Raw genomic sequence first — 12,889 nt, 5'->3', positions numbered from 1 at the left:
TTTTAAATCGGTCCAGTAGTTTTCGTGTTATCTATATACAAAAATCCAAATCTTTTTTCTTTATAATATTAGTATAGACTACAGGTTATACATCCATAAAGTAAGGAAAAGGCTTGATAAACGTAACTAGTTGTTCCCATACGGTTTATCCGCTTGTAATTATAAAAACTTTATTTTATCTTTTAAATTTGTCAAATTATCAATAGCAAATGTCAAAATGACACGACATGACAAACCTTAGCAATCTTGCTTTCTTGATGTTGACAGCAACTTGTAGTCTCTTTCCCACATTAGGGTTTTTATCCAAAATATTTACTACCTAAGTTTAATCGCGTGAAAATATATAGCCTAAAGCGTGACGTAAGTGTAGGGCTTTTTATTAAAAAAAGAATTATTTAAAAATATGCTGTAATTGTTGACATCTTAGGCAACAAAGAAGTGAGTGTTTACGCTTTATTATCATAGTATAGATATAGATAGATTACCCCATACTCTTCCTGGTCGTACTGTTATAGTCTTCTGGGTACAAGAAGGGGGAGATTAAATTTTCTTTTAGGAAACATTGCTCATACCAGTTTGAGTAGTGTGTCGACATTAAGAATACAATCTTCTTGAATTATGTTCGTAATGGTCGGTTTCCCAGCTACATTTAAGGATACGTTAGTGTGGTGCTAAAACTGCATGAAATGTGTTTCCGAACTACGTTACTTGAGTGAAACAGAACCAGCATAAATCACAAAACACTATAGTAGAGGAAATATTTTTATTTTTGTATGTAAGGAGTAAAGTCAAAAAGTACTGTGCCGATTTCTAAAATTCTTTAAGTTTTAGAAAGCTACATTATCACTGAGTGACATAGGCTATGTTTTTTTTTTTTAAATAAGCACAAATTAGGGTTAAAGCGCAGCTGGCAATTAGTTCGTAAAGTGTCAAAGTAGAGGAGTTCGAGGGTAATGTTTCAGTCGCTGTTTTATTTCATATATTTATTTCTCTCACGTATATTCAAGGTCGTGTAATATAATGTCACGTACAGGAGTGTTAATTTTATTTCGTGTCACCTTATTATTTCCGGTTGTTATGGAAATGTGCTGTAGGTGACATAATCGGTTGTAATAAAAAATAATGTTCTCACTTTTATTGTTCTTTGCTATATCTGAGATAGCTTTACAATGCAATCTTAGTAATGTAAATGTGAAAGTTTAGATGGATGGATGTTTGTTAGAGTTTGTAGCCTAAACGGCTTAACGGATCTCGACGCAATTTGTCATAGATCTACGGGATCTGGAAGAACACGTAGGCTTCTAACTTTAATTGTTTTTAATTCTACGTGGACGGAGTCACGGGCAAAAATTAGTAAGCTATAAATTTTCGATTTACACTTTGTTGTATGTTTTTTAACTAACTTGATTAAAACTTATTTCTGTGTGAATTTGATAGTAACATTAGAAATATTATTTCAGTTGTCTAACACTATTTTTTAATTCCACGCGGACGGAGTTGCGGGCGAAAGCTAGTACTTAATATATTACAGCGTACACACATACTACTTCGTGATGTAAGATGTCAGCAATCACAGTATATTTGAATAATTCTTTCTTTAATAAAAAGCCCTACACTTACGACACGCTTTAGGCTATATATTTTCATGCTATTCAACTTAGGGGGTACATAAATTGGAAAATCCTTCATGTGGGAAAGGGACCGTAAACTACAAGCTGCCGACATTAAAGAAGCAAGGTTATTATGGTAACAGTAATTTTGACATTTGCAACTTCATATGAAGCCGCACGGGAACAGCTAGTTTAAAAAATAAAATCAGTTGGCAACATGCAATGTAGTTCGATGTGGCTATCGATTGAGTACGATTAGTGATTATTTACGGCCTTGGAGACTGTGATAAAATGTGTTGGTTACACTTGTCTACGCTCAACGAATTTATATTATTCTTTTGGATAAGACTAGCAGTTAGTTGCGACTTTGCCCGCGTGAAATTAAAAAAATATAGCCTATGTTACTCACAGATAAATTCCCTTTCTGATGGTGAAAGAATTTTCAAAATCGGACCATTAGTTTTGGAGATATATTAATACATACAAAAAAACAAATTCTTTCCTCTTTATAATGTTAGTATAGATGAATACTAGGATGAAATATAACGTTAAATTCTGCACAATGGATACTTGAATTATAATTGTGTTTGCGATTTTTTTTTATCTTTTTTTTATTATAACATATGATGGCAAACGAGCAAACGGCCACCTGAATCCACCGAAATGAACGATCGCTGCCCACAAACATCCACAATTGCAGATGCGTTGCCTACCATTAATTGACGGAGGAGACGCACACAAAGGACATTTCCCCTTCCTACGCGTTCCCTCCCCCGACAAATCCTTTTTCCTTCCCATCCTTTCCCCTCAAGAACAGAGTGGTAAGGGAAAGGGACTAAAATGAGGCCTCCGGCACCACACTCATCAGACTGTACGAGGACATGCTTCCACTTCACGCCTGTTTTCTGTGTGGTCGTGGTATTACTGAGGGCGAGCCCTACAGTGCGAAAATGTTAAAGCGGGCTCTACCACTGGAATCTTTCATTGTGTTTTATTGATTTGAAGTTTATGCGTAAGTCAAGGTTTTTTTGATAATTTCCTGACAAACCTTATCAGTTCGTAAACGGATATCGCATATAAGATTATAATTTGCGTAATTTTCACGTGTTCATAATAATCTTTATATTTGTTGCCTTGATTATTTGCTTGTGAACCTTTGTATCGATTTGTATCGATTTATGGAATCGGGTATTAAAGTTGAATTAAGTGTAGGGTGTCCAAGAGTTTTTAGCCGATACTTTGAATAGTTGTTTATTGCGTAGCTCTTTTTTTTGCTTTAAATTAAAATGTAAATATTTTTGTACATAGACGAACCTGTAACTTTAATTATATTTTAGGTTAATGCCATTTTTATCATCACTTTTATTTCATAATGTAAAAATAAATAAATTAGAAATCTTCATACCGTAAGGAGTGCCATATATTTGACGTTCTTTTTATTGAATTGAGGTGTCATAATATAATTTAGGCAGTCCTAAAATTAACATGGTCACCCTACACCGGCCTGTCTTGCGATATCTTTATCGATAAAGGTGTTACTCAAGTGCACATGTCTCTTTCCAACCAATAAGTGGAATAGAGACAGGTGATGCATATCTCACAATTAGAGTGATTGTCCCGTGATAACGCCGGTGATCACTACAATTAGTTTATTGTAGAAGTATTGTAATGATGTAATGTTAACACTAGCTGTTTCCCGCGAATATGTCCGCGTGTATTAAAATAATTAATATTCTATGCGCTGTTCCATACTTTTTCATCGAAAACAGATCTTAAATATGAATTTATGAGGTCTAGAAAGAGATGGATGGATTGCATGAAAGGTGATATGGTCAAGGGGCGACTGAAATGACGTAGGTAGGACTTTATGGTCTGTCGGTAATTATAGATCTATTTATTAGTGGATTTTTATCTCTGTTTTCTCTTTACTAATATTATAAAGTGGACATTTGTGTTTTTGTATGAATTAGATAAACTCAAAAAGTATTGGAGCGGTTTTAAAAGTTCTTTCACCAATAGAAAGCTACGTTATCTGTGAATAATATAGGATATGGTTTTTAATAGATTTTGTATTTCCGGAAAAGTCCGCGATGGCATATGTCTATCATTAATTGTTTTCTTACAATAACCATTTATTTGTTTAAAAAATTGCAATTAAATATCGCATACTATTTGCGGCGGTGTTTTATTTGTCTTGATATTAATCCTCATCCAAATAAATATATTTATTGTCAGAAGAATTTAATGTAGATTAAAATTACCGACTGAATGTACACTTTTTGGTATATTTTATTTGTGTTTTAAGTGTTCAAATCCAGATGGTTCTAGACCGCATCGCGTGTATTTCAGAGTCAACGACCAGTTACGATATTGGCGGCAAAAAAATTCGACCGCCATTTTGAAGTTACATCGCTTTGATCACGGTTATACAGTGTACATTTTGGGCCATGAAATCCGCGGTTTGATTTGTTATTTTTATCATGTTCCATGTTTTTTATTTATATTTCTATACTTTATAAAGAGAAAAGATTTGTATTTTTGTATGTATTCGATTTACGTAAAACCTACTAAGCCGATTTTAAAAATTCTTTCACCATTAGAAAGGTAATTTATCTGTGAGTAACATAGGCTATATTTTGTATTATTTTCTAATTTCTCGCGGGCGAAGTCGCAAGCAACAGCTTGTTTAATATGAACTAGACAGGATTCGTCGCTCATCATCATCAACCTACCCTTGTCCTTATATAGGGTTGGCAGTGTACTCTTTGATACATCTCTATCAGCCATCATATCTGAATTCACTCCCTTAAGTATATTCTCGGCCTGAGACTTATTAATAAGTTACCAGTTAGTTACCAAGATAAACTTTGGCAACTAATCTTTACTATTATAATAAAGCGTAAACACACACTTCTTTGTTGCCTAAGATGTCAGAACTACAGCATATTTTTGAATAATTCTATTTTTAATGAAATGCCCTACACTTACGTCACACTTTAGGCTATATATTTCACGCCATTAAACTTAGGGGGTAAATGTTTTGGGTAAAAACCCTAATGTGGGAAAGAGACCATAAGTTACTGACAACATCAAGGAAGCAAGGTTGCCAAGGTCTGTCATGGCTGGAATATCGCTTAAGCAATTCTGGTATAAAATATGTGGTACAAGTTATAAGATTTTGCCTTTATGCTTTTTAATTACACAAGTAATTGTTATAATAGTAAGACAAAGTGTCGAACTATGTGTGATATTATGACACTAAGATATTTCACTAGGGTACCACTTAAGTAACTATAAAATGAGTCTCGGCATTTTTTTTTATAACATAAGGTGGCAAACGAGCAACCGGCCACCAGAATTCGCCAAAATGGCGAAGCGACCGCTGCGCATCGACATCCGCAATTGCAGATGCGTTGTCTACCTTTATCCGACGGAGGAGAAGACGCACATAAAGGGGACATTTCCCCTTCTTATGCATCTCCTCCACTGTCAAATCCACTTCCTCTTCCCATCCTCTTTTTATAGGAAAAGGGTGGTGAAGAGAAAGGGACTTAAATTAAGCCTACGGCACTACACTCATGAGAATAAACACGTAATTGCTTCCATTTCACGCCTGTCTTCTGTGTGGTCGTGGTATTACACCGGGCGTGCCCTGCAGTGCTAAGATGTTAAGCGGGCTCTATCACTGTTAAATTTAGTTTGTTAGTTAATTTCAGAAACAATTAACCTTTTATAAATTGACGAAACCTAGCGTAATATAAAATAACTTTTACATTTGAATGACGCATTCGTTGTGTGTGAAAAATTACATAACTAATGTCGTTTTTCATGTTATCAGATTGATATGTCAGCCTTCATAGAGATTTATCTTATTGTTTGTACTTCCTACTTGGCTGACGGTTTTTAGACATACAGACTATAGACGTATATAAGATTTGTTAGAAAGAATATACAAGAGTATCATCGTCTTGGTAGCGTATTTGTTACTTATTTGAACGGGCGGGCTATCTACACGTCCATGTTTCTCACCATATATTATGTTTTTCGAATTCCATATGTAGATTTACCCGACGTTCTTATGGTGTAAGAAAACATCGTGATGCAACCTGCACATGTAATGAAGTAATTCAAAAGATGTGAGTGGAAACAATCCGCAGTAGGCCAGTGTGATTGTCTATGAACTTGTCATCCCTATTTTGTTCTAAGCTACGTAAGTTAATGTTGATGATGAGTTGGAATTTGGCACATCATTTATCATAATTTGCTTCTTTAATCGTACTGTCGTCTCGCTTATTCTCACTAAAAGGAGTGGGAAACCAGTACGTTTTCACGAACACGCGTTAACTCTTGACTTGTACCACGCGTTGATTTTCGACATGCCAAACCAGTTATAAGGCTGATTCGGTTGTTCTTTGTAAAAATAGTCTGAACGGAAAGTGTCCTTGATATAGTCGTAATTAATAACGTATTCTATATCATTAACTAGCTTTCGTCCGCGACTTCGTTCGCGTGGTATTAGAAAACATACAAACTATATATATAACAAAAAGCTACGTATCCCTCTGGAACCGTACATTTCTCGGGGATGAACCTTATCTCATGTGAACTCCAGACTTTGTTTTATATCTGAGCCAAATTTCAATATGATATGTTAAACCCTTGCGGGATGATCGAGTAAACATTAAAAAAACTAAATTAATGAATCCCACGGGAACCGTAACTATTCCCGGGATAAAAAAGTAGCATACGTGTTCTTCCAGACTATGCTCTAAACCTGTGCCAAATTTCATGGAGATGCGTTCACCCGTTTATGCTACAAACGCTTACAAACATTCATCCATCCATTAACTTTTGCATTTATAATGTTTATATGATAATATTTCTAAGATTTATAAGATGTTACTGTAACGTAGCCTTTTAATGATGAAATTTTTGAAATCGGCTTAGGGTTTAATGATAATTTAATACATACAAAAATACAAATCTTTCCTCGTTATATTAGTTTAGATAGGTCGATCGAGCATCAGTGACGATTTCTTATTTGTACGACGCATAGTTAATGTTTGTTTTGCCCGTAGGTTCGCGGAGGCAGCACAGGCGTGCCGCCGCCGGCGCCGCCTTCTCTTCTAGAAGAGAAGAGGACACCGTTACAGCCGCAGCAGCAGGGCAGGGTGCAGCCACCACCACCAGGTATTGTATTAACATCAACTCCCCTACTTTATCCAAATAACTCAATCATATGTCATCTCAGTCATCACTCCTTTCATCATGTCACCTTTCACGCAAACCATCCATCTCTTTCTAGGTCTACCTCTATCGGTGTACCTCCCTAAAAATATGTTCATTGTAGAATAAGGATTACAAATCTTATTACTTTAAATACAAATATATTGTATAATAGAAATTATTACAAAAATGCTACAGCGTTGTCGCGATGTTGGTTGAAGAGATAGCGTCTTCATAGATTATGAATTGTGCATAGATAGTAAAAAAATACAGACACAGAGTAAAAAAGGAATTGCAAAGATAAAATATAAATGACTAACATTCGCCCGCTACTCCATCCGTGTGGAATTAAAAAAAAAAGTTAGTAGCCTATTTGTTCTACCAAATTATGCTCTACAGCTATGCCAAATTTCACCGAGAACCGTTTAGCAGTTTAGGCTCCAAACTCTAACCAACATCCATCCATCCATCCATCTAAATCTTCACATTTATAATACAGTAGATCCTCGATAAGTTAAAGTCCAAGGGAAACACAAAATATTTTAAGTTATAGAGGTTTTAAGTTATCAAGGGTCTATGTAATAGAGGTTTTCTGTTCTGATGGGAAGGGAACATATAATTTTTTTAAGTTACCGAGTTATCGAGGTTCTTCTGTCTTAGTCAGTTTAGTAAGATTGTATCTGGCGCTTACAGTGGTATTTTATGAAATATAATATTTATTTGTTTCTAAACAGAACCAGTCGTGGCGCCGCCAGCCCCAAAGCCGACTGTCGTGAAGGCAACGAAAACTGTCAAGATTAACCAAAAGGTATGTTGAATGTTTTGACCAAGAATCAAAGATGGTTCAAAATGTATAGAAGACGCATAGCGAACTTTTCACTGGTACTTTCTCTGAAAGGTACTATGTCGGTTGTCAAGTTTAGTACCGTCGCGTACATGTAATAAAACATTTTACTGAATTATAAGATCCAGTAGTACCAGAAACCAGAAAGTGTTAAGATTGAATGTGGATGGCTACAAAGGAAGAGTAAGACCGAAGAAAGTATGGATTGTGTGAAAGAGGATATGCTTAAGAAAGGGGTGGATTCAGATATGATGATAGAGATGTATGGAAGAGCACATACTGTACCGACCCTCCGTAAGGGATAAGAGCAAGTGGATGATGATGATGATAACTGAATTATAAGCTCCATCATACTAAAATTATAAATGCGAAAGTTTAGATGGATGTTTGTTAGAGTTTGTAGCCCAAACGGCTAAACGACTCTGGATGTAATTTGGCATAGACGTAGAGCATAATTTGGAAGAAAATATAGGCTATTTTTTTTATTTCAACGCGTACGAAGCCGCGGTTGATAGCAAGTCTACTATCATACTAATATTATACATGCGAAAGTTTAGATGGATGTTTTTTAGAGTTTGTAGCCGAAACGGCTTAACGGATTTCGATGAAATTTGGTATAGATGTAGGAGATAGTCTGCAAGAACAGATAGGCTAGGATTAGGAGAAAGATGATGATGCAGTCGTGGCGAAAGCTAGCACGTTACATGTGTCATAATCGAGTTTATGGACATATTTTATTTTAATTATGTTTTTTATTTCAACAATTTCGAATTCGATTATTCGCTCCGAATCGATTAATGTCGCTTTTGTAGTGTTTGTAAATGAAATCAAGAGCGTTTTCATTTGTTTTAAATTCACCATGCAATACCGTTAATGTTGAGTTAACAATGGTCTTGTTGAGGGAGTTTTATATTGTACAAGCTTGCACCCGTGAGTCCGTCCGCGAGGACCTAAAAAAGAGTAATGCTCGTGTTTCGCCGGACTATGTTCTACTTCTGAATTGTTCTGTGTATACCTTCTAATGTACATCCAGAACGGCGGAAAGGGTTAGGATGAAATTTGGAACTTAGGTGTTTTTTACACGACAACAAAGTCGCGGGCGTCAGTTAGTTTAAAATAATAATTACAAACAAATGAAGTTTGACGTAACTTATGATTTTTGTATCTCAAAATCGTTGGCCGTTTGTACCTCTTTGTAGTGAAATTTTATAAAAAAAATAGCTTTGATCCGCGAGTTCATCCGAGTGGTATTCAAAAAAAGTGTATATATAGCCCATGTGTTCTTCCAGACTATCCTCTACATCTATACCAAACTCCATCGTAATCCGTTTTGCTGTTTAGGATACAAATTCTAACAATTATCCATCAATCTAAACTTTCGCATTTATAATATTAATATGATAAAATCAACGCTGTTATTTATTAAGTAAGAAATAAAACACTTTGTCATATATTACTTAAACTTGTTTCTATATGTAATCTGTGAATGTACAATCTGGGAATTTATCGGTGTTACATTCCACAGTGTGTTTGTGCATGTAGAGACGACGACGCGGAACAATAACTATTGAGACAGAGCTTTTAAACTGTACAAAAACTATTTAACTACGTCGTAGTCTTAGACTCCAAAAATCAAACAAAAAAATGGGACCCACCTGCAAGCACTACCTTTCGGATAAAAAAAGAATGATCAAAATCGGTCCACTAGCGGCGGAGTTATGCCGTAACACACATAAAAAAAAACATACAGACGAATTGAGTACCTCCTTCTTTTGGAAAGTCGGTCAAAAAGACCGGTCACTTAACTTAATTAGTTATTTGTATCAAACGAAATATGCCTCGTTGCATAGAACTTTTTTTTTTTTATAATACGAGGTGGCAAACGAGCAAGCGGCCACCTGAATCCACCGAAATGGAAAGCGACCGCTGCCCATAAACATCCGCTATTGTAGATGCGTTGCCTACCCTAATTGACGGAAGAGGAGACGCACATAAAGAGGACATTTCCCCTTCCTATGCATCTCCTTCACCGTCCAATCCACTTTTTCCTCCCATCCTTTCCTCTTAAGAAAAGGGTGGAAAGGAAAAGGGACTAAAATTGGGCCTCCGGCACCACACTCATCAGATGAAACGCGGAGTTGCTTCCACTTCACGCCTGTTTTCTGTGTGGTCGTGGTATTACACCGGGCGAGCCGGCCCATTCGTGCAAAGATGTTAAAGCGGGCTCTACCACTGTTAAACTATTTTTTTTCTGTTAATGGAACATCGTTGATTTCCGCCATTGTACACTAAAGGACTATTCAGAAGGTTGTTTATTTAAAAGGTACTTACTGTCTCTTTAAGTCTACACTGAGGAGCTCCCTGAGTTACCCCATAATGAATATGCGTGCGGCAATGAGAACCGTATCAAACGATATTACAATAATTAATTTACCTCTAGCACGATAGCTATGAGTCTCGCATAACTCGTATTTATTTGCATTTGTGCGCCGGCGCGGAGGGGGATAGTGATGTTACATAGGTCTCGTATCGATATCGATATTTCCTATAAACTACGCAGTTTATATAACGGTGTGATATAATAGACACAACGAGTGTATTAAAATTGTCTCTTTTATTCTCTTTGAAAAATGGAGTTTTTATTTATGCTGAATTTGTGAATGTTTGAATGATATTAATAGTATTATTTATACCTTGGAATTTACACCTATTTATATTGTGATATAACCGTTTTCACGGTTAATACATTAACAAATCACGTGATATTTTCTTTTATATGTAAATAATTCTAATTCCGTTCAACAATTTTTTTTGAATTTCCATTTAGTTGCAACAAAAGTATAAATTCACTAAAACGTGTAAATTGCGACTGTTTATTAATTTAAATTGTTGCATATAAGGAAAAGCCATAATACTATCTAGTAACCTGTTACAGGAAAAAGTAATAATAAAAATAAATCAATCAAGCCAGTCACTATCGACTTTTGTATTATCCCAACACTAGTGTAGTACCGCGCTAACCGGCGTTGTGGATAGACGCGTCCGTGCGTTTTATTTTCTAAATAAAATAATATTCAGCAAGTGACCTTTAGCAATACCAGTTTAGTGTATTTAGTTATTTTATATTGATATTGTGATTTTGTGCTTGTTCAAATTGGAATGCAAAAAATTTCATGGTTTGCTTTTGATGTGTTTATATGCAATGGAGTTTTATTGCTATGGTGTTTTACGTCGTAGTTGAGTTGCGTGGTATTTTATGTATGGTTTACATTTAAATTAATTTGATCTAGACAGGTAACTGAAGTTTAGAGTTGAAATCGAGATTTAAGATACCGAAATCCGATTCTCTTACGCACCAAAAAGTATTTTGAAGGTCAAATATTGCGTCTTGGTTTGGTAGTGTATACGGTTTGTCAAAGATTAAGTAATCTGTGTTCTTCCATTTGCTATACATCTATGCCTAATTTTATGGCGATCCGTTCATCAGTTTAGGCTATGAACTCTAACAAACATCCATCCAAACATACATCGCCTTAAGGTAGTAGGTGAAGCTCGTGACTTCGTCCTCGTGGTATTTAAATTTAGTATCATTGGTAAAGTAGTTTTTGAATCATACCTTATATTAATATTATAAAACCGAAAGTTTAGATGGATGTTTGTTAGATTTTGTAGCATAAACTGCTGAACGGATGTCGATGAAATTTGGTATAGATGTAGAGAATAGTCTGGTAGAACACATAGGCTACTTATTTTTTTTTTTTTTTAAAGCTAGTGGTGATACAATTTTTGAAATCGGCCCAGTAGTATTTGAGTTATTTCAACATATACAAAAATATAAATCTTTCCTCTTTATAATATTAGTAAGACGTATGAAAGTACAGAATGCAAATAGAACTACGAAAAGAGTACACTTGTAACTGTATTCGTCGGATATTGCAAAGCAGTTTTCGTAATGTCCCAGAAAAATGTTCTCTTGTATGTTAGATAACTATAAAGATACGCAATCGAATGTATGTAAATACTAGGTATAGCCATCAACTCCGTTCGCGCTTAATGAAAAATTAGGAGATAGATGCAGATGTTATAATGCACTTTCTGATTGTATAGATATATTTAACATATCGGCACCTAAAGTTAAACGAATCCTCAATGACCGTTTTTTCAATACGCGATAGTGAGTGGAAGGGGATCTTTATCTTCATATAAGTGTAGTGTGATACAATTTACAAGGACTGAATTTCATTATAATATATACTTGTGACTATCTGCGATAACTTGTAATTGGCCTTCATTTTTTTGTTTATTTTATTATTGTTTTTTAAGCTAGCTGTAAGTTATCCGTAAATAAATAAAATAAAATAAAAAAAAAATAGGTAGTTACAAACATCCATACATTTAAACTTTCTGGTTTAATATGTCCGTTATAGGCCGTAATATCACCTTTCATCATCTATCTCTTTTTATGTCTTCCTCTACCAGTGTACCAGACTCATAGCTAACATTCTCCTTGTAACATGCGATTCATCCCTCATAACATGCCTCCATGCTAACCTTTTACTCCTTACTTTCTCTACCACTGGGGCTACTATCAGTAATAAAGGGATGAATCGCATGTTACAAGAACGTTAGTAATGAGTGTGGTACACCGGTAGAAGTAGACATAGAAAGAGATGTATTGCGTGAAAGGTGACATGATCAGAAAGGGAGTGATGACTGAGATGACGTATGATAGAGTTACTTGGAGGACAAAAACCTGTTGCGCCAACGGGAGTAGGATAAGGAGGATGATGATGATTAAACTATTAGTAATATAGTATACTAGCTGTTGCTCACGACTTCGCCCGCGTGAAATTAATAAAATAGTTAAAATATAGCCTATGTTATTCAGCGATTACGAAGCTTTTTAATGATGAAAGAATTTTTGAAATCGGGCCAGTAGTTTTTGTCTTGTTTAAATACATACAAAAATCCAAAAATACAAATCTTTCCTCTTTATAATATTAGTATAAATTTTAATTCAACTAACAAATTGAGTACGAAAAAAAACTGTTATTTTGGTATGCAAGAAGTATTGTTGGTATGCAGCCACATCTATTTGTGAACATGTACTCGTCACTATGTGAACATTATATGCATTTACATATATACTAGCTTTTGTCCGCGACTTGCTTCATGTAGAATTAAAAGAAATAATTAATATAGTCTATGT

At 35.1% G+C, this 12,889-nt stretch overlaps 1 protein-coding gene across 5 annotated transcripts in view; it reads left to right on the top strand.

The window, feature by feature from the left end:
* The window catches only part of LOC106105930 (la-related protein 1), a 68,339-nt gene that overhangs the window by 11,215 nt on the left and 44,235 nt on the right, over positions 1 to 12,889 (top strand). For 3 of the 5 annotated variants that reach the window (XM_013286408.1, XM_013286406.1, XM_013286405.1), the window contains exons 2-3: positions 6,689 to 6,800; positions 7,571 to 7,644. In XM_013286408.1, the coding sequence (XP_013141862.1) occupies positions 6,689 to 6,800; positions 7,571 to 7,644 (186 nt within the window). Of the gene's footprint in view, positions 1 to 6,688; positions 6,801 to 7,570; positions 7,645 to 10,705; positions 10,857 to 12,889 lie in introns of those variants that run through there. The other 2 variants (XM_013286409.1, XM_013286413.1) reach the window with 2 other exon arrangements.

This window comes from Papilio polytes, unplaced genomic scaffold, assembly GCF_000836215.1.
Source record: "Papilio polytes unplaced genomic scaffold, Ppol_1.0 DF822622.1, whole genome shotgun sequence".
NCBI classification, from domain to species: Eukaryota; Metazoa; Arthropoda; class Insecta; order Lepidoptera; family Papilionidae; genus Papilio; species Papilio polytes.
The sequence above is the reverse complement of the archived record's forward strand: the minus strand, read 5'-3'. Positions and strand labels throughout refer to the sequence as shown.